The 22,776-nt window shown below is 40.0% G+C and overlaps 1 protein-coding gene across 6 annotated transcripts in view; it reads right to left on the bottom strand.

Annotated features, from left to right (window-relative positions):
• The window catches only part of LOC128764079 (zinc finger protein GLIS1), a 79,380-nt gene that overhangs the window by 51,111 nt on the left and 5,493 nt on the right, over positions 1-22,776 (bottom strand). The window contains exon 1 of one of the 6 annotated variants that reach the window (XM_053873567.1): positions 8,450-8,593. The exons of the other annotated variants lie outside the window; for them this stretch is intronic. Within the exon in view, the coding sequence (XP_053729542.1) occupies positions 8,450-8,471 (22 nt within the window). The 5' untranslated portion in view covers positions 8,472-8,593. Of the gene's footprint in view, positions 1-8,449; positions 8,594-22,776 lie in introns of those variants that run through there. 6 annotated transcript variants of the gene reach the window in all.

The raw sequence follows: 22,776 nt of genomic DNA, 5'->3' as shown, positions 1-22,776 counted from the left end.
GTGATTTGAGTTTTAATTACATCTGGGAGTTTGGGGAAGGATCATCAGCGGCCCTGGAGGGAGAAACCCTTTCGTTGTTTTGATGTACTTGCTCCAATGAAAACAGGTAGTCGCACTTCCAGATAGGGCGCAGAGAGCCTCTGACACCCATGGTGAGTATTGCATCATGTTGCGAAAGCTCAAGTGGACCAAGACTATTTGGAGAGACACGTCCAGAGGACACGGATGTCAGGGTGTTAAATAGGCCTCGAGGATCCAGATAGCACAGCTGTCGAGAGACGATGTCTTGGTGATTCAAGGCTTTACAACATTAACAATCATATTCTGTTTGGGGAACTAGATCCCAAACACATGTTGACTTGGATTGGACTCAGGAGAGACTTCAGTGCATGTTTGACGCAACATGGTAATTTACAATTCTGGGCTTTACACTGGAGTCTGCTGCAAAGGTGATGTACTAAAAGTGTGTATGAGAGGTATTAGCACTTTTGGGTGGTCTGTTGAGCAAGGCGTCTCTGTGTTTGTATTTAGTCAGTGCTGGGTTCTTGGAACAACGCAACCCAGTTCAAATATCTACGCAACACATTTCGATGATTTACTAACAAACACTTTCAAGTACAATTTGGGCCCAGTCACACTACAATTTGAATGCACCGATACGCACAGTTGCAAACATTCACAGTCCATTAGCTGTGAGGTTATGAGAGTGCAAGATGCTTGGTTGCAGCAGAGGAAGAATCACAGAAGAAGAGAAAGGCAGGACATTATTAGAGGCACCAGGGGCAAGTGTTGATACCAGATGTGCTGTTTTATCCTCACAAACAAGCACTGAGGTCAACATTGCCAAGTGAATACGCAATTCTAAATAAAGACTCTTTTGTTATTTGCTTCTTATACTAAGTGAATGAATAAATAAATAGAATCCACAAAGCCTTGGAGCACGAAAATGCCTCTGTTTTTTAAATGTTGCATCTTAAATAACATCTTTGATTCTGTAATTGTCATCACATGGCATTTATTGCATCCTCCCCTGAGTAATTACTGCTCCTCATTGTGATCATCGCTCCAGGACGACTACAAAGCGGACTGCCACAAATGGGGTGGGGGCACATGTTTGACCCATTGCATGTGAATACGTTCATTAAAAGTAGCATTTGAATTGCATGGTTGCCTTTGTTCTGCAAAGAGTGAAAATGTTATGATTTGTTTCTCACATTTATCTTATCGCGCTGACTTTAATTCATTAAGCACTGCAGTAGTTCAAAGCGATCCACTTTGGACAGCACATCCAAAGAAGTCATTTATCACAACATTAAGAAGCTGCAGTGTCAGTATTTAGGACTTCAAACCCATATTAGACCTCAGATTGCACTTTCCTATCAGCCTTCCTTGCCTTGGCATTCAGGGAGACTGCGACAAATCCAGAGCGATATCCAAACATAGTGACGTTCAGAAAGGAAAGACAGGGGTCATTTTGGACATGGCATATTAGAAATGGTGGTACCTACAAGCTGGAGACAACTGATGAGGTTTGTGAACGCAGTAGGAAGGACGTGTAGAGGTCAAACAGATGAATAGAGGAACAGAAGGACAGAGAGGAAAAATGTATAGGACAAAGTGACAAAAGGGAGCTGGGGTGTGAGAAGATTTTGATGCACTCAAACATCGCGATACATGATGAAACAACATTTTTAAGTGTGCTTTATCAGTTTTTAATAAATACATACTCAGAAACGTTAAACACTTAATTCGACTTTCCCCTTCAACAAGCACTGTCAAGTGTTAGTGGGTTAGAACTTCACCACCTGTAAAGCTAACCACTGCCATCGCCAGCTGCATTTAATGGGGATCGAAGTCAGGATTGTTCACCAGAAATGCCACTCTGGAGTCAAATGTTGGGATGTAAAAGAAAGTCTAACTGGAGTTCATCACAATAATTTGTTTTTTTTATGCACATAATATTGTGTTTTTTGTAATGTGATTCTTTTTTTTACATTGAAACAATGGCTCTTGAAACAACTATTGCAATGTACTTTACAGTATTATAATATACTGCGATTTATCATATCATATATACCTATGTTAGGATCGCTATAGTATCACCAGATTCCTGCCAATAAAATAGGGTGGAAGGGTTTAAAAATAGACACAAGGTAGGACAAATGGATGGATGGGTAGCCAAAGAGATGGAAGGATGGAAAAATGGACAGACAAATGATGGAAAGACAAATGGACAGACTGAAACGTGTAGGTGGAAGGACATGGACTGAATCTAAAAAAAAGCAACAGAAACCCATTTGAAGCTCAGCAGCAGTTGGATGAGTATAATTTTGATATTCTATCACTGTGTTTGGAGCCTTAAAAAGCGCAGTGGACTTATGACAACATAAATGTGGTTAACCAAGACCTACAATTATCGTCATTGACTCAGGAGTGAAAGAAAACAACTTGTATAAATCTGTCTGCTCCGAGAAACAGTGGTCATACTTGTCACAGTCCTAATGGAACATAACCCCGAGAAGCCGTTAAACCCAGATGCATCATAAGCAGAGTGGAAAGTAGTATTTAGTGCAGCCACCGTGACCAGCGAGCCAGAGAAATAACAATACAACGGAACAATGAAAGACTCCTTAATTTTGATAATTAGGGCACCATTTGCTCTTCGGCGGAAGGTTTCGGCCACTGTGACGGTGATATCATTGATTGTTGAACGTGGTTCACATGCTGGATGAATTTAGGGTCTGGATTTTGGCCGGTAAAGGTACGCGGTAATGATGCACCTACTTAGGCCGCCTCCGGGGCGGATGATCCCAGATATGTTCTGGTTCCACGGTGTTGTGCCTTGGCACAACCTCTGTCCTGACTTCAGTGACTAATAAATGCGTCATAAAAGATAGCAGACACATGTCTTCAATCGAGCCAACTTCACCTCTGCAAAACTGCTAGGCGAGTTACTATCCCCCAAATACACTAGAGAAATGTCATTCAGAGCACTTCAGTGAGAGCAGTGCAGAACGGATCGGACCACACCATCAAACACTGGAAAGGCTGTGGCTATATTCTTCAATCATGTTGTCTCTTTCTCTCTATTGTCCTTCTCCACATGCACCATTCCTCCATCTGATCAGCAGATGGTCTGGTCACCATTATTATGTGTAATTGGTGGTAATCTGGGGCGATTTTTTATTTCTGTGACACTTAATTTTCTGTAATTCGCGCCTCTCCCTTTTAAGTCACCTAAGCGTTGCGTTAAGTGCCAGAGTAAGAGTGCTTGTGCCGGCGTTTAATGTGTTCAAGTCTTCAGAGACATGCAGGCCTCAATGAAAAGCAGATGTGAAGATGGATAGATGGTTTTAGGAGAGGAGAGGAAAGGAAAGCGATCAGAGGTGTTCTGTGCTTAAAGTGGAGGAGGTTGTAAGAGTGGGAGCGTGTGATGCAAACATCTGAACCCCGGGTACAACAAGCTGCCAAAACCACAAGACGGATGCCTCTGGAAATCTAATGTGACACCTCAACTGGCCCCACTTTTGCTCCATAAATCATAACATTCAGCACTTAAACAGTTAATAATAATAAGTAGTTTTATTTCTGTCTACCCCACCTGCCACAACACCCCGACCCCTTTCCCTCTGTCAACAAGAGACCCGACACATAAAAGCCCTGTCACAGAAGGCTTCGGGACGTTGTAGAGGGATTGTGCGACTTGTCCGGTGCAGATGTTGTGTATTAGGGTCCAAAGCCTTTCCCGGCTTCCATGAATCTCATAACTCATGTCTATATTTGTGTCTGCAGCATAGGCCCGGAACTTATTTGTTTGCTTAGTAATGGATGTGAGATTGAAAATCCTGAGGGCACAAGTAAATGAAAAATAACAACGTCTAGATAGAAAGCCTCTCTTAAAGCAGGTGCAGGACAAAGAAGGAGGAAAATATCTATATTAAATTACTGAGAGCGTCGAAATGTCAGGCCCTTTGCAGGATTATTGTGACCAGTAGACATGAGAACTTTTTCGGAGGGTGATTTTGTGGCTGTAAGAGTCACTTGGAAACGGCACTGTAGCACAATACTTGAGCTACCTCACAATGCCACACCTCTGGGTGCAATGATCATTGTCACAAAAACAAATTTTATTTTCTGACAAAACCTGTTGAAAGTCTGGGTCTATTAATAAAAATGTATTGCTTTTGTCAGCACATTTTAAAACACTAAAATCTCTTGGCCATGAAGAGCACTGTATAAGTAGGTGACCATTTTGACTGAAGATGATCCAAATCTACAGTGCAGAAGATGCTCCTCACGTGAGCCTCTGTCTGCCCCATGGTTACCTCCTAGCTGAACAAGCCTCATGCAACTAAGTGATTCAGCTCATACAATATTGAGTTAGTGATTTTCATTAATCATTGTGTAATTTCATTACAAATTCAATTTAGCTCACTTATTTTCAGAGTTCCCAATGTCCTGGACTTTAAAGTGGCATGTTGTCAACAGAGAGTCAGATGCAACAAATGGAACACTCAATTCAGTTAGAAATTGTCCTGGAAACAAAACATCCATGAAGAGTCCTTTTCCAAACAAATGCACCACAGATAACATCATGCTGCTCACTTACTTAAATAATATCGTGATTTGAACTTTTTCCCTCTTCTTCTAATGTCCCTGTAAAGTATTACATCTTACTGAATTAGACTGAAATGAGCAACTACTACTATCATTTCAAACAATAAATTTTGATGTAAAGCTGAGAAGTTCCCTTGATTTTTAATGACAATCTAGAAACAAACTATTTAGGACGAAATACAATGTTTAATTCCAAACAAAAAGAAACTTTCCTCCGAAAATCCAGAATTTTAAAAGAAGCTAAAATGAAAAAAAGCAAGATTTGGGGGCTTAATAATGACATTTGAGGTGATTTGTTATTGCCCATTCTGACTGCAACAGTAAAGAATATTGACTATCAAGTTTAGGAAAAAAAAACAAAAAACTCCATCTTGCATTGGATTGAAGAACAGCTACCACTTTCATCACTGTTCGGGGAAAATACATTAGAGACGTGAAGGAAGAAATGCATTTCAAATATGTAAAATGCATAATTCTACATATCATCTCACTTGTGAGAGATACATTTATTTCTGCTTAAGATGATGCAACAGCACATCAGCACAAAGCTCACAAGACTGTGATACTGCAACCCAAAAGGTTTTAATTTGAATGAATATGAATCCAAATCTGAAAAACGTGTTTGCTAGATCACGTCAGAGCAGTACGTCCACAGTTTTCATCATCTTATTAACGCAATTAAAACACAAGACTTGTGCATGTCACCACCTTGTGGTAGCACCTTGTCAATAGAGCGGCCCCTTATTGAACAAGCCAGTGCTGTTTTACTGATAATAATTGAGACGCAGGGGGTGTATCTGTACTGGATGTTATTTCGAGTGCTTTTCATTATAATGCTTCAGTTTATTAAAGGACTTAACTCAACATTTCCTCATACACTCTTGAATTGAACAGGTGAAAGAAAACCACAATCCAAAATTGGTGTGACTGATCTTTAAATAATTATTGGTTCATTTCTAGAGCAACTAAAGAAACAAGTGCTGTTTAACAATGATGTGCAAAAGTTTGCATCCATTACAATAGGAAATAAAGACCACTGAGGAACTGCTATAGTTGACAATAATTTAGAGGCCCATTCAAAACTGAACTGATCAATATCAGTATGTCTGTTGCCCAACTGAAATAATCAACTTAACATTGCCATCAATACACTGCAGCAGGTGAACGTGACGTATAATCCTGTTTGTTCATTCATAATGGTTCTTACGGGAATGATCAGCTCTTTTAATTGAGTCAGTGTTTTGTCGAGTTGTGTATAGACATTTGTCTATCCGTCTGTGTGTAGTTAATAGGTTTCATTTCCAATATGAACATGCTCAACTGAGGACGACTGACTCTGATGCAACCAGGGAAAAGCGTCTTTAAAAGGTAGCCAAGCGCCATAAAGCACCATGAGTTTTGGCATCATACGACTGAATAACTTTCTCACATGGAACATGCTTATCTCATTTGAACATTTTAATGGGTTTAAAATCTGGATTCATTGCTACATTCTGAAGAAATCACCCCAATTGTTTTCATGGCAGAGTTACAAGCAGACTACAAAAAAAATACAAGCTTCTTGGCAGAAGTAATAAAAAGAGCTCAACGTTCAAAAGTCTTCATCACCAGGAAATTGAAGGACAAGTTCGTAGTACTAGCAATCCAGCTTCTGAGAAAGGCAGCAAAAACACCACTGCAATGATTGATAAAAAAAGAAAAACAACAAGAAGTCAAATTCTTTTATAATATTTGTTCCTCTAAGAGAAATGTGCAAAGTCATCAAACCACTATAAAGCCATTCTCTACCACAAGTCTGCTCTGACAATATCTATCATAACAAGAAAATGCCCACAAATCTGCAAACCGTCAACTGTAATCCCAGACAATCAAGTTTCATCGCGGACCACGGGCCAAACCGCAGTCTATAATTGGACAGAAAAGCCACATGACTGTACTGTAAACGCCAAATGACGAACAAACCTTTGCTTCATACTTGATAGATTAGCAGAATGACAAGGAATGATGCGCTTGCCTGCTAAACGCCACAGTAATGGGAAAGTCTGGCCCGGTGACAGACACCTTTACAAGTCTGGTGAACAGCATCAGTCCAAAACTCGACTGGTTCTTGGCATGGCATCAGGAGCTGCTACAAAGCCAAACAAGAGGTGGCTCTATGTGAGGAGGTGGAAATGAACACTGGCAGGGTGATGCAGCCGCTCAGAACTCTAAGAACTGACAGGCGTTAAAGCACCACGCCCTTTTAATAAGCGTTAAGGGTGTGAAAGTTGAACGTCTTTACACGACCAGGTCATTTCCTATAAGTTAACCCCGAAAATGACTCCAGATTCTTGCTAAAATCACTGAACACTGGCGTTTGTCAATGTTAACAAACACTGTGAAAACGAGCAAATGAATTAGCAAGATAGTTAAGGATTAGATTCAGGTGTTAAAAGTAACATTTAAAACCACACAAAGGCATGGGGACCCTCGACACCTCCAAATGCAAGGAAGTTTAATACCAACAGTAAACTGGAATTCATGCTTTGTGAATGCACATTGGAGAACAGTTGAACTAGCAGGGAAAACTAAAATGTATGTCCCTCCAGGAAACTGCAATGCTGACATCGCAACTATTTACGCAATTTCAACCAATCTCTGAGTTCTGCGAGGCATTTGGACTTTCCCATAAATTCCACCAATGACTTTAGTCTCCTTTCGTACACCCCTCTACGAAGCATGTGTGGCAACATAATCACAACCACCTTGTCGAGAGTAGTCATGTGTGACACCAAATGCTCACATTTGCCAACAAATATGACCACCAAGGTCCACGATTCGGACACGTACAATACAGAATTGATCCTTTAATGTCCAAATTCTGATTTTTTAAAATGTTTAGTAGATGGAACTAAAAAGTGGAACGCACTAGTGCTGCGCGTTGTCACCCATACTTTATAAAGGTCAGACGTAAACAAACATGGCTGATGGCATAATCCATCTCTCTCTCTAACACTCTACATCCTGACCCTGTGTAACATATGACCAGTTAGAGTTTTTATTCGCTGTATTACTGAGCCGCTGAAAAACTGACTCCACCCTTGTGAGGAGCTCCGTAACAAAACAACAAGCACTCACTACATGCTGTCCGCGCAGAAACAACTGGCATGCATTTGTTTTGGGGTGGGAGGTGGTCTTTGCACTTGACAATGCTTTTTGCCAATAATATATATAATAATAATATTCCATTGAAATCATTGCAGCATGAAGCTTTTTTTGCCTTTTTGCTGGGAGTTTTTCCTGTCGTTATTTCTTGTCCCTTTCACTGAATTTTTTTTTCACTGGAACTGCAGAAAATCAGGCAAAAAAATGTCTGTGAAATCCCAGAGGGACTGATGATTTTACTTCTCATTGCATCTTACAATGCATAGTCTTTGCAATTTACAATACAATTGCAAAGACTATCATGGAGAGGCAAAGTACACCTCTGTAGAAATGAATATCTCTGCAGTGACGTTGTGTATCCTCTATGTGAATCTGCAAACTGAGATAACATAAGTCTAGACAGGAAATGATTGAACTCATGAATCAGACACATCCCAGAGACTCGAATACAGAGTGGAACTTTATCCACTTGGGATAACTGTCGCAGAAAAACAGCAGAAATGCGGCACACAATGAACTGTTTGTTGGTGACAAGGATTTAAATGAATTCACCCAATGATTTGGGAGACAGAAATTCCAGGTGTCCACAAATAGGACTGATAACCAACCTGTCAGGATACACATGCAGAATAAATAATAGTTCTTTTTTCACAGAGGAAACCTGTGTCTAGTTTCAAACCACACATACCTTGGGAAGTCAGCAATATCATTCTTTCATTGTGTGGGGACTCTTCATTCACCAAAGGCTTAGGTTGTGGTTCACCCCCTGCTCACCCCTATCCCACCCACTAACCTGAATAAAGACAGGAACATGAACTCTCGGTAACCCAAGATGAAATAAACATTATATTCCACTTCACGGCACGATGTTAAAGGGTGAGGAGGGGGCTGTTTCACGGACTAACTATCGTATTCTTTTATAACCTCAAGAACGCACTGTTGGTACTGATGCAGGACCCCTGAGCTCCTGCAGTTCTGCGGACTATGGCACAGTGGGGCCAGTAAAAATCCAGAATAGAATCAAAAGACACCTATGGAAACACATTCTATCTGGAGTGGTGGGAGGTCAATATAAAGGTATTTACACAGACAGCAGTCCCATGTTCTGAAACAGACAGGGCCACCATCAAAGAGCTTTATGTGCAACTATATTCTCACTGCCTCAGTATTTGAGATATTTCGGAATTAAAGGGCTCTTGTGTTTTCATGTCCATATTTTAATGGCTGCAATAAGATTCCTTTTTATTGAATTCTGCTCATGCTGGTTCTCCTCACCATGTGAATCAGTCAGCGCTAGACATGGTTTTGCTCTGGATATTATCATAATTCAAACAGGAACTTGTCATACGAGAGCAGACCACGACGTGCACATTTTTTTGGAATGTATCTGGCAACGCTGGCACAGAGTTGCTCACAGTGTGCGGAAAGCCAATAAGCCAGATTTCCTGCTTATCCTCCATGATCGCTTAATAAAAGTGAATTCACACAGTTTAATATAAATACAGTGCTATGTACCTGATAGAAAGAGAGAGTGCTTGGCATAAAAAGAAGTCACGACAACCAATGCTAAAGCCAATTGTGTTTTTTAAGTAAAGGTTATTGGAATGTTAATGCTACGTTGCAGTCTTTGCAATAACTCAGTGAATATATTTATAGTAATAACTGGAAAATTAAATGTGTTGAATGAAAGTCAATAACAGCAGCATACACTCAAATTACCATTTTCATTTATTTATTTTTGATCAACAGATCAACCTATTTGGTATAGATTGAACAAGCTTCACTATATAAACTACATTAAGTCGCCATACAAATATCCTCATTCCGCTCTTTGGTCGAAAATGCTGTTGTACAAATATGATGTTTAGCATTATATGGGCAGAAAAAATCATTAAATAACATGAAACATGAGGTCATAGATAGTCAATTACAAATGTCAGAATGTGGAAAAGTAAAAGGAAATAATGTCGAAAAAAATCTGCATATAGCTAGACCTCACCTTATGAAAACAGTTTAACATCATTGTTTGCAAACTGGAGCAATTCGTCCTATTTAAATGAGTGGAATCAAAACAGATTAGCTGCAGCTCCAGAACCAAGTCATTGTTTTTATGAGACTGCTTGAATCAAAATAACTGAAAACACACTTTTCATGAGTAATTAAAAATAAATCCAAGGATGGTTGTAACGGTCGATTTGCTGCACTTGGACAGAAACGCTGCCATCTTTGAAATGAGCAATTAGCGACACTAGCGAAAGGCTAGGTTTATGCTTAATGCATAGTTGGTGAACTGCAGTAAAATATGAGTGAAAATATTTATTAACAGAGGTGTCTGTAAAAGACTTTTTTATGGATGTTGATATAATGAAATATTCATTTGAATTCTATTGAATGTGATTTAGACTCGCTCTCTTTATCACCGCGGCTGAACAAAGTGGCGGGCGGTCTTCAGAACGCTCTTGACCTGCTTTCCATCACAGTCTCCAAACCCCAAAAAGCCTTTCATTTATTTTTATTTGAGGAACTTTTAAATGCAAATGTTTGCTTCCCAAATTGAAAAAAAGCTGATGTGAAACCATCATGAAGGAGCAATTTGATGTGAAACATAAAAAACTTGGCCAATTTACATCATCCCCAACATAAGCATGCAGGTTCTCAGTGCAAGTCTTTTTGTGCTGTAAAATGAGTGTACTTTGGCAATGTGCAGTGTACATACAAGGAAACGCCGCCTCTCTCACCAGGCTCCTTCAAGGCTCAGAGCTCTTGAGGCTTGCAGAAGACTGGCATCTTTACAGTGGCCGAGATTGGCCGTGTTTTCGTGTCAAATGACAGGTCTGGCCCCATAAAAGTGGGCACTGCGGTGAACTCCACATTTACTGTGTATTTACTGCTGAAGCTATCAAGGTCGTGGCTGACAAGTCCTGTTGACTTTTGCTGGCTTCTGCTATTAAGGGCTGAAATGTTAAATGTTTTATAAAACCTTTTCCAGGCCTCAGAAAGAGTGTGTCTCGGCTTCATATAACCAGATACATCATCAGCTAATTCTATTGTTGCAGCAGTAATGAAAAGAAGAATCTATGTGTCTGCAAAAGAACTTTAATAATCATTTCAGTGACTTTTCAGGGATGTTGACTGTTTTAGTGGTGATCCAAATTACCATCCGGATCCACAAACTATGTGAGAATTTGTCACTCTGTGGTGCAAAAGGAGCTCCAGCGTTCTTGTTAGGACCTATTGTGAGCAGTGCAAGTGAGTTCATTGCTATGAATGATATTTCAAAAGCTAAAAAAGTTGCCAAACTACAAAGCTAAAATGAATGTTGGGAAAAGTTAAAATGAGCTGATGGACTGGGCCCACTGAGTGGTTTGGTTGTTGCATGTATGTACAGTAATATATTACAGTTGCAAAAGTGGCCAGTCTGAAGTCAGAGTAACAATAGAAATAGCGATTTGTGTTCTCAGCCAAACTTTGTGGGCTTGGGTGGATACATATGTAAAGGAGTTGGTTGACTTTGGGACTATCTCAGAGCATGGGAATTATTGGTCTACATAAGAAATGGCATCATCGTCATGACAGCTGGCCAACTGTTATAAATCCAAAGCTGATCCTAAAATGCGTGCTGTCTGTGAAAACAATGTGGTCGTCACAAGGAGGACCATCAGGCGAGTTGATACTTCGTCAAATGTGGTCAAACGCACCAAAAGTGTAGCGAAAAAACAGAGCAGATCGGGGTGTTGGTGAACAGGAAGCTAATGAAATCTAAAACAGACGCAAAGGCGATCTATCATTGCTGCTAAGTGTTTTTCTGAGGGGAAAAAAAAAACACATTTATTCTGCTTTTTAAGTTGAACACGTTAAACAAAAACATATGTCTTCTTTCCCCAAAATTCAAACCATATAGTCAAAATCACAGTGATCTTGTTTACGGTTGTCAATTTATTTTAATTGCTTACATTTATCTCACAAGGTAGCGAGTTTTTCTTCGACACAGGGCAGTTGCTATGATAGATATGGTTTGAGATTTAACAGCATGATTCCCCTGAACCGCCGCCGTTTTCCTTTTCTTGCACAAGCTTAACAAGCCCTGTATCATCTTACCAACAAAACCTGAATGCCCATAACACAGAAGGCCTGTCTGTCCACAGAACAGCAAACACACTGTCAAGGTCCATGGAGCCCGGCTGAATGCACCGGCCTGTGTAATATTGTGGAGCAAGCAGCAGGTATTTGTTAGTTAATCAGCGTTTGAATTAAACTTGAGGCCGAGGCTGCGTTCGGGGGCACTGCGGCTGTTTTGACTAAGCCATCTCAGCAAGGGCCCGGTCATGGAGACTCACGGCATTTGTAAAAGATTAGCGGCCAAGTCCTGATGTACTGAGCTCAGGTCAGGTAGAGTGCAGGGCAGGGACGCAAGGCCAGCTTCGCCCTATCTCTCCCTGCATCTGCATCCAACATACACACACCCTTCCCGTCCATCTCAGAGTGCCTTGCTGCAAGTTTAGCTCGATGAGACACACTGAATAATGCGATTAGATGTGTCTGGAAGAGGGAGAACTTCATCAACACACATTACCACGGATGACAGGCTCTAAGGTCATGCCACTGAGGCAATTATGAAAGCAGCGGCGCATAAAAGATCGTAAGCGTATCCAGATTGACCAGCTCGTAGCTTCGTACTCTCCGAGCCAACTGCGTAAATTTATATAACTTTGGTGTCATGTTTTAGTCCATTTCAGTTCCCTGAGAACAAAGTGCTGTCATATGTGAGCACTTCCAGTTAGAGTATCCATGCTGCAAAAAGGAATAACAATAGTCTACATGGACTTGCGGTCCATCATTAGCCAAAAGATTAAATGAGAACCAACTGTAGGGGAACAATAAAATAATTTGTCAAGGGAGTAGGGTGCAGATAAATTCTCTTAAGCATTTTCCAATTGGCTGAAGCTTCAGCGAGGGCTGCCAACTGCTCAGCACCTGGCTGTCATGGCTCCGACGCTGTCTAATTTGTTTAAGGTCGGAAACCTGTGCCAATTCGATCATGATGATGTGACCAAAGTAATGCCTCATTTGGCTTATTCATATCTTTTATCATATCTTTTCATTTTTTTTTTCGAATCTCCACATGATGACTTTACAAGGTTGAAGGCTAGATAAACAGAGAGAGACAAATACTCCTCTTTGTCATTGTATCGCCCTTCCTATCTTTTAAATCTGTGACTCAGTGTCAGTGACAACATACTGGGGATGAGTCCAGTTTCTCATCTGAGTTATTTAGCCCGAAACTGATATAAGACATTTCCTGTGGAGATGAAATTTATTAGGTCTGAATATAATTTTGCGTCTGATGTGTGAGCGAGAATATAAGCATATTTTTAACAGGGGTAAAGCTCCATTTGACAGGTTTTGGCTTCTTCTATAATGTTAACACTGTCCAAGAGAACTGGCTGTGAATTACAACTAAGAAAGCCCGAATCCACTCTGGGATCTGGAAATCATCAGCTCCATTTCTCACACAAAATTGAAATACTAAACATGCGCACTGGTCATTTTTTAAGCAAACAGATATGTGAAAAGTAAAAGATGAAGCGTTAATGTGAGGATGATGGTGGAGTCTTGGCAAGAATAACAACAAAAAATATAACAGTTCTTTTTTGTTAAATTATTGAGCAAAGATACTATCATGTTGACCGTTTTCATAAATTGTAAGTCAGTTGTGTGTGTGTGTGAGCCAGTACTTCCAGCGCTTTTGCTTCCCAGTTTGTCACATTGAAGATCTACGGTGTGTTCATGAAATAGTTTGTTGGGGAAATTAAAGTTGTACTCGACACTACCAGTATGTGACGCCACTTCATTAACATACTGTCAGCTTCAACAAGTTGTCATCAGAGCAGATCACCCAGCACGTCTACAAAACCTGTGTAGAAACAGAAAAGGCAATTGTTGTCTCAGTCGGGGTGTAATGGAGCACCAAAATTTCAGTTTGGTTCTGTTTTCTGTTTTAAAACTTTGGTCTGGTACCTTTTCGGTACAGAAAGGGACAGTAATGACACTTTTTATTGTTTTTTTTTTTTTATGAACATTCAGAATTTCCGTCATCAGTTTGCTCTCCAGACAATACAGAACCTTTGTAAGTGCAGGAGTTCCTGGTCCACTGATCACACTGACGCACAAGACACATCGCAGGTAGGATGATAACATCAACAACAAACATGGAGGAATCCCTGAACAAAAGCAAACAAAAGCATTTCACTAATATACCAAATTCATTTAAATTGAAATGTGGCTTCTTGTGGCAAATATTCTTATACGATTAAACTGCAATTAATAGAGATTAATTAAGCACAAATTCTCTAATTAATTAGATTTTTTTTAAATCGAATCCCACCCCTAATACCTACAGTATCTGGATAGGAATATGATCCTGTTCCTGAACCAGTCACGTGGTACAGCCGGCGATGAGGCTTCAACAGCTACATCATCAGACCATGCCTTGGTACATGCTGCACAATATTACCAATTGGATTACAAGCTATATGCATTGAAGTCTCGACTCACAAGACTCATCACCAGGGATCTTTCAACTCCAGTTGTTGACCTGTTATGGCTCTCCTGCTGCTTGTGGTCTGTTTTGTGTGCTCAGACCGAGGTCCTGCGCTGAAACAGTGAGGTCCAAGCATGTGTATGCAGACTGTTACACCTACTACTTGGCACAAACGTTTAAATATATTTCATAACTTTTAACCTTTGAAGGAAGGTAACCGAGCGAACAAAACTCTGTGCAAATGCTAAGCTAAACTCCTAATCATTCATCATTTATTAGTATTCAGACGGTGAGGCCGTAACAGAAATGCCTCTGCTGCTCTACATGTTTTGGGGTTCAAGTTGAGTCTTCAGAGAAACCCCTGGAATAGTATTTGTCATTTTGAATCTAGTTTGCATTCAGAGATGAACGGAACATACTGTAGTGGCATAATTTAAAAATCCTGAACTATTGCAGGTTAACCTTAGATTCTGATTTCAGAGCAGTTGTGCCTAACTTTAGCATTAACCTATTATTGTACACAGCTTGCTAAAAATAGTAATAAGAGATTTTCAAGTCCGACATGATGTTTGTGTTAAGCACTAGGTTATAGAAGCTGACTTCTGGGCTTTAAAGGGAATGCTAGGCATGTTAATGAAGAGTGCGTTCGGCTCAGTCTAATATGGGTCCATTTAACAACACATTTACTGTGGAGCACATATAGCGTTTATACACACACAAAAAACAGGTTTCAACAATTAATCTCAGTAACTATAAATCAAAGGAGAACAGAGGGGATTGTTCTCAACAAAGCTGCTCACAGTAGAGTTATTTCCTCATTTAGGATTATGGAGGACGACTGCCAACTGGATTAAACTGCTCCAGTCTTCCTTTTAAAGCAAGTAGCTAGAGATAATGTAAAGCAGACTAGCATCATAAAGGCCAGGAGATAACAGATGTTTCTACTGTTTCCAGCCCAAACTTCTGGGTAAGCCTGGTGATCGTATGTAAGAATTGCTCTGGACTTTGAGAGGGATAAATTAAGCTTGCATCTCTTGGCACCGGACGGCATATCAGAGTGGCTCTTCAACTGTCTGTTAAGGTCATTAAGACCCATTTCTCAAAAATGCTGACAGAGACAAAGGGATCTTAAACATAACCCCAGCAACGATCATGACAGAGGGCACATCGATCTAGAAGAATTTAATGTTTTTAGAAATATTTTGCAATCCAAAAAAAAAAGTGCATCAAATTAATTTTTTTCCAATGAGGTGTCATGCATATTACTGTAGATGAGAATAAAATGCATGTTGTTGAATCAGTTTTGCAATAAATGATATTTTATGCAGTGCTAAAAGATCAAGTATGATAGTGAAATCAATTAATAAATCAAACACAAAAGATGATTACAGTAAAGGAAAGGTTCCATGTCAGGACGTATATCTCAAGGTGCAAAAAAGCAACATTGAAAGGCAATAAAACATAAGATAAAACAGAAAGATCTAAAGAGTGAGAACACTGAGTGAGCTTGTTGATAAAGTCACAGCCTCAACGGTCGGTTATGAGGAGGGAATTATTCACTTGGAAGCCAAAGTGAGAGTCAAGGACATGACGATATACACAGTGTCAGAAGACATGGAAGCTGATGATCTCAGGATCTTCACAGAGGACCGAATCAGGTGTCATGGGACACATCAGGAACAGCGTGCGGTGCAATGAGGATTTTGTGATCGACTTTGGTGCCAGACCGCGCACCATACACGTGAAATTCCAGCAGAAAGTGATGAAATTCAAGGTTCTCAAGACAGCATGACTGGCCAGAGACAATCAGACCAGGATTCATTCAACATTCGACCACAATTAGCAACATAAGGTTTGCAACAACAGGAAGACGCAAGTGTCAATGAGAAGGAAGTTCCTGAAATTGAAGACTGAGGGTGGAGTTCAAAGAGGGTTGTGTGACGATCTACCAAAACCCAAAAGGAGACTGGATGCCCACTGCGGCATTACCAAATGAAACAAGCAATAAGGACCATGATTTACTGAGAATTCCATATTCAGAAACCTTCTGGTCAAGGAAGTGTAGCAACACGGTCAAAAGGATTGATGATTCACTTACATGTTAAAGTGATCAGCATCTGTACGATCATTGTATCCATCAATGTACATATTAGATTACTTACAGGACTCTGGAAATGAAAATGGACTGCTACAAGAGTCACCTAAACCTCTCTGGGAAAAGGCATAAATTCTAAGAACTGTTCTTCTCTCTGCTCCAGTTTGAGCCCTCAGGTCAAGTTGATGATAAAAGAGTTGTTGTCGTATGTATGCTTGATGTAGGGTTGAACTAAATATTCATTCAAAGTCGCTGTATTAAGGTCAAATGTGGGATTTTTACAAGTCAACATCACAGCCTGTTTGTAGGTCAACAGAAGCAACTAATGAAGGGAATGGTCCCACGAGAACTCCACCAAACCCCTGGGAAATTGCATCTTTTTATCTGCTGCATCATCTGCATGCTTTGATATTAACCCGCTCAAAACAACCTTTTCTCTCAAACATAATTGTCTGTAAAAAGTCTGCACAAATAACCCTAAGCGTTACAGATCACAGTGCTGGCAGAGATTCGCAAAACTTTATTAACATCCAGAGTCTGGGTCTGGCCAAGCGCCCGGTTCTCTGCAACCTGGACATACAAGCACTTAAGTGAAGCAGGCAACTCACAGTTACAATCCTCTACTTCCTCATATCCTGCACCGTGTCACTACACGATTTACGACACTCCAACTAGAAAAAGTTCATGATATCACTGTCTGCTTGGAAAGTCAAATAAATGTGCTGCATAAATTACAAGATATTAAAGCCTTAGTAATTTAGACTAGATCATTAGACGAATAACAAATGTGGCGAAGGCTGCCACGACCTTTGCCATGCGCATGTGGATATAAATCAGCAACATTATTTACAACATCGCCTGAAAAGGGTGAAGCATATTTTCTTGAAGAAAAACGTGTTAGTAAGCAGGTTAATAAAGCCGTGAGACAACATTTCGCTGTACACTTGTAATTCTTCCAGAGGTTTTTCTTTCTTTTTTTTTTTTTTAAACTACATAAACACCACGATTAGACTTTATAATCTTTTTTCATGGCCCCCAGGGGCAGCAGCAGCCAATGGTGAAGTGGGCTGACTGGGCACTGCCCCATGGCAGCTTCCTGGCACAGACGGGGAGAGAACAAGGATAAAACTCGGGCTTTTGGCTGTGCGCTCCCACTCTGTAATGAAAGCATTAAAAACAGACTTGGCTCCCATCATTTTCTTGCCCATTTGTTTTTGACCACTCGGTGAAGCCAAAGTTTGATTGGCTTGCTGATTAGTCTCCAACATGAACAGTCTTGTAAAATGGGCCATTGCAGACACTTGTTAAACAAGTTGCAACAACATAAAATTGAAGTTTTTAACAACTTTAACTGTTGACCTGTCCTCAGGCTCCCAGCCACTATTGTCTTCTCTGTATGTTACCTGTATCTGACTGTCTTTCTATCTGTAGGAAACATTAAATGTGAACTCAGTAACTGACAAAAAACAAAGGTTTTTCAAGCTTAGGTCTGTGATACTGCATGCAGATAGACATTGGAAATTAATATCCCTAGTACAGTTGTGTCAAATTCAAGGCCTGTGGGGCAAATGTGCCCCACTGAATCATTTTAAGTGGCTCACAATAACCTTAAATACCGCACAGCTGATCTTTTTTAGCAATTTTTTGTGTATCTGCCCTGTTTTAATTTTATATATTTATTGTTTTTAATGTCGGCTTTATCCTGATTTTACAGTTGTACAGTAAATATGGTATGGTTTGGTAAATACATGTGGTTGGTCAAAAATACATCAAATCTCCAAAGCATGTTGCTATTGTAACCCACAAAGACAAGTGTGCAAAAAAGTATAGTAATGGGTTTCATATTTGATTTGACATGTCCAGTACTAGTTCTGCTGTTAAGTAAACATTCTGTCTGTACTGACAGAGTACATCAGAGGCTAGAAAGGTCATGGATTGGCTCAGATTGTTTTGATTCCGGACTATTGTTGTGAGCTTGAGGGTCAATCAGACACAGCAAGTGGCACAACCAGGACATACACCTATAAGGAGCACAAAGACAGATGAATATGAGTCACTGCTGTCTGAAAACCTGTGAGTAATACAGTCTCCCAAGACATGAGGTCATCTGTGGAAACATGGACAACATGGAGTCCATTTATCTCCCCAACAAACTGCTGGAAGGATAAAAGCAAATCTGTTGAAGTTAACACCACCAAACTGAGTATAGCATTTGACTTTTTATGCACCTCTCAAGGCAAAAATACATTTTTATGATGCACTATTGACGCCAACTATTCTGCTTTTGCTTGATTAAACTTAGACCCAGAGCACATTTCTTCCAGTATTCCAGAGATGTTTGTAGACTTACTCAGCCAGATTTTATTTTTGCTTTGTGAACACATTGGCAGAAGGCTTGAGCTCATGAAACTACAAACTCCTCTGGCTTCAGTAATATGCCCTAGTGCGACCATGATGGCTACACAAGAATGAGAACCGCTGGCCATAAACAATAGAAAAGGGACAATGCAGCTACAGACGCATGTTTTACTGGTTAACTTGGACTCTGATTTCTTTTTAACTTCCTAGAGAGATTCTGCTCTGACTGATGTGGGGTGTGACCCAGTTACGGTTAGTCCAGTCTCATATTCAGGCAGGTGTCTCAGAGAAAATAGTCAATCCACCAATTATGATCTTCATCTTAATTCTGATGGGAAAAATATGCATGTTCTGACCATAACTGGTGACAGTTGTATCCTCAAAAGTACAATGTTACAGGTTTTCTTTGGATTCAAAATGATACATCAATGAAATCTTCCTCTCCAGTAAATCAGTCCATAAGAACTATGTGTGTACACATTATTTACTTGAGTAAGCAAATGGAGGAAATTAATAATGGACACTATGAGAATTTGTCAGAGCAAAACACTTCTGTGTGCAGCGCTGGGGAAGCTTCTTCTGTAAAAGTAGCTTGCCAATACAAATAGAATGGCAATACTTTCAACAAATTACAGTTTTAAAAAAAGTTGGTTTAGCAAGTAATTTTATTCCTGTGGAACTCAGCATTAAATAAATCAACATGTATATATAACATATAAGCAATAACTAAAACAAATACATGTGTAGATGCAGACACGTAGAAGGTGTTTGTAGCTGCATCTCGCAACATGTACATTGTGGGTTTTGACTGGATTTCTGTCTGCAACTTGCTTGCTCTTTATGAGCACTGTAGCGGAAGTGGTGCCATCTTTTGCACAAATTTCATATGATGTAGGTGTTGTTGTGAAATTTTCATATACTGAGGCCCCCGTAGTTGGGAGGACCACTACTGGAGGTGTGCTGGGGAGCTCAGTTCACAACATAGTGGAGCGTGAGACTGTTGTGTACTGATTGGAAACGTTAATAAATTAAATTTGATGAACATAGACATATAGAACTCAAATTGCGAGTGTATGTCTTTTCATTTCTATAAGAAAAGCATTTTGTCCTACTGGAGGAAAGTGTAATTTGAAGCTTGCGAGTAGTTTAATTGCAACAATTGTACAAGAATTACTTGATTCAGTGCAAAATACTGTTGCATGTAATGTAGTTCAACTACCAGCAGGCCACAGAAAATTGTAATTAAAATATATGTAGTTTAAGTTTCCCCAAAACTGTCCGTGTGGAGTATGAATCATTAAAACTGACAAAAATCAATTGGAACCTCAGACTGGAAGTGTAGGTGTTGGTTATGAAGCCAAATGGACTTCCATTTGAATCTGAGCTTTGAAGTCTGTAAAGTTAAAATTGAATGGCACCATATGGCCATATCATACAACCCTCCTCCCTAAAAGTCACAAGCTTTGGGTAGTGACGAGTAGATGTGAGATGCTTCATCATTCAGAAGATGAAGAACCACTGCCTCTCCACATTGAGAGCATCCAATTGAAGTAGGTCATTCATCCAGTTCTAGAACGCCTGCTGGGAAGCTTCTTTAGGTGTCACCAAGAATGAGGACACAGGGCAGACCCTGAACCTCTGAAGAGATGGACTGTCCAGTGGTTTTCTAAGGAATGCCTCGGTGTTGCTCCGTTGCACTGAGATTTCTAGGCGGCAATGCTAGGAGTTCCCAACTTCACTTTTTCCACCTTTGTTTTCAGCATGGAGAACTGGTAACAACAAAATCACAAATATGTTCCACACAAAATAGATATTAGACATGGATCATGTATACCTCATTCATTCATGCTTGATCTGTCGACTCAACAACCAACTGTTTCCTTCCTTTCTATCAGTTTTAAGTCAAATGAACCATACATGAGTTGAGGAAAAATATTTCCATATGTAGAAAATGTATTCTCCCAAACTGAAGTTCCATCTCTTGTGACAATTAAGCTTCAATAACCTTAAATATCTAAGATCTCTCGTACCTCTTCTCTTTCTGCTGCGGCACATTCCATCCACACTGAGCCAAGTTTGAAGGTGATTCAGCTTGTAGATGAATAAGATTGCGTCTCTCGGGCTCCTGTGACTCAAACAGGCTTTTATTATGTTACCCGCCATTCCCTTCTCATCCGCACAGCCAGACAAGAACTTTACGGGAATACCGCTTTGGAATCATCATCATCAGCCTTCGGCTTTGTGAATCAATGGAACTTAGTGAGCAGATTGCACCCAGAAACCACCTCTCTCAGGCAGCTCGCTCACATTTGCCCATAACTCACAGATGAGCTCATTTCAGACGTGGCCCAGGGGCTCATTTTGGCTCATGGGAATCCTAAGAAACCTTTGGGAAAGAATGTTATATAGCACTACTTGATGACTTAGAGGAAAATGCCAACAGGGTTGTCTCGCTGATGACTACACAACATTTCAATGTTCTTAGTTACCAGGCTAAAAGTATCCCCAATAGATATAAGGAATCATTTTTAAAGGATTTGACACGTTTTTAGAAGCGTCTGGAAGGTCTATGAAGTTTCCAGTAACTCTGTCAAACTGAGGAGACATTTTGCTTTGTCATTTCTTCTATTCTTTCACCATAAAACATGACTTCACCTTAAAATATCGGAGTCTAAAAAGCTTGGAGATTACAGAAGATCCTGCTGTTGTGCAAAGGGACACTCAATGTTTGTCTGTCTATATGAGCACTGCAACAAGCCAGCAACCTGCTCAGGGTGGCCTCCGCCTCTCGCCCCAGCGGCTGCGAGGGCTTAAGACCCCCCACCAACTCCAGTCAGGAATGAGACAAGTTGAGAATTTCTGCTGCACTGGCTAGCCTCTGTGCATTTCTTAAAATGCACTCAGCAAAATTGACCCATTGTGGAAATACCTGATACAAAGTATAATGATTCAAAGTCAGCTAGCTCACACGCTAAATTGTGTCAATTTCTGCTCACGACATTTCATATATTATGTAAATCTAAATAATGGTTGAGTAGCACATCCCAATCACATTGAGTCACAGATTCATATAGAGCTCACTCCAGTCCCAATAGAAACAACTTCAATTTTTGTATTGTGAAGCCTACAAAACATTTCAGTCACTTCGTAAACAATGTAGACATGTGTCACGACCTGGAGACTATCACTCGGTTTTTAAGTCCAAACTTTCTCAAAGATTTAGCTGAAAGGAAAAATGGATACCCAATACACTTCATAGTTGCAAGTATTCAGGATATTAATGAAAGTGCATTGTTTATTAACTACGTAAGGACAACCAGATATGTCAAAACAAATGAGTTTCAAACACCTGCCCTGTGATATGTGGCAAACATAGCTGAGATTCCTGACCTTCAGCCTTTCTACTTTTCACTTTTATTCTCTCTGTTTTTATGTATTTTAGAACAGGGGCCTTGTCATCTGGAGTATAGAGCTGACGGTTATTAGAGACCAGGCTGTGGCTTCATGAGTCAAAACTGAGAGCAGACCTTGAGATACCAATGGGGTTTGATGCAAGTCATCTGGACTTAACAAGCAGTTCAGAAGAAACCAAAGTCAAGAGTGATTCAATTTGTTGTTTCCTGAATCAATTGGGGGGATTTGTTGTTTACTAGATGTCCCATTGTATTTTATGAAACTGTGTTGAAGCAGTTCATCTGCAGATGTTCAGCAAAACAAAGTAACTTTATAATACTATCTACACTTCTACTTTTTCTTCTCAAAAAAGTTTCTAGTTTGATCAGACTATATTATATATGCAACAATTTAGATCAACTCTTTCACCCTACAACTATTCAGAAATGTTAAAAGCAAAATCATGTTAAACAAAAAAGCAAATACCAGACCAGACAGCAGCATCATTTCATGGCAGGTCATGGCATGAAGACATCAACTAGGTCATTATAAAAGGGTTTAAGCTTAGTATAGGTCATGGTTAAAGTTAGCCATTTCTTTTCCATAGTCTGGTTGAAGGTGAAAGGCT

The sequence above is a fragment of the Synchiropus splendidus genome, chromosome 1 (assembly GCF_027744825.2).
Source record: "Synchiropus splendidus isolate RoL2022-P1 chromosome 1, RoL_Sspl_1.0, whole genome shotgun sequence".
Taxonomy (NCBI): Eukaryota; Metazoa; Chordata; class Actinopteri; order Syngnathiformes; family Callionymidae; genus Synchiropus; species Synchiropus splendidus.
This window is presented reverse-complemented; position numbering and strand designations above follow the sequence as displayed.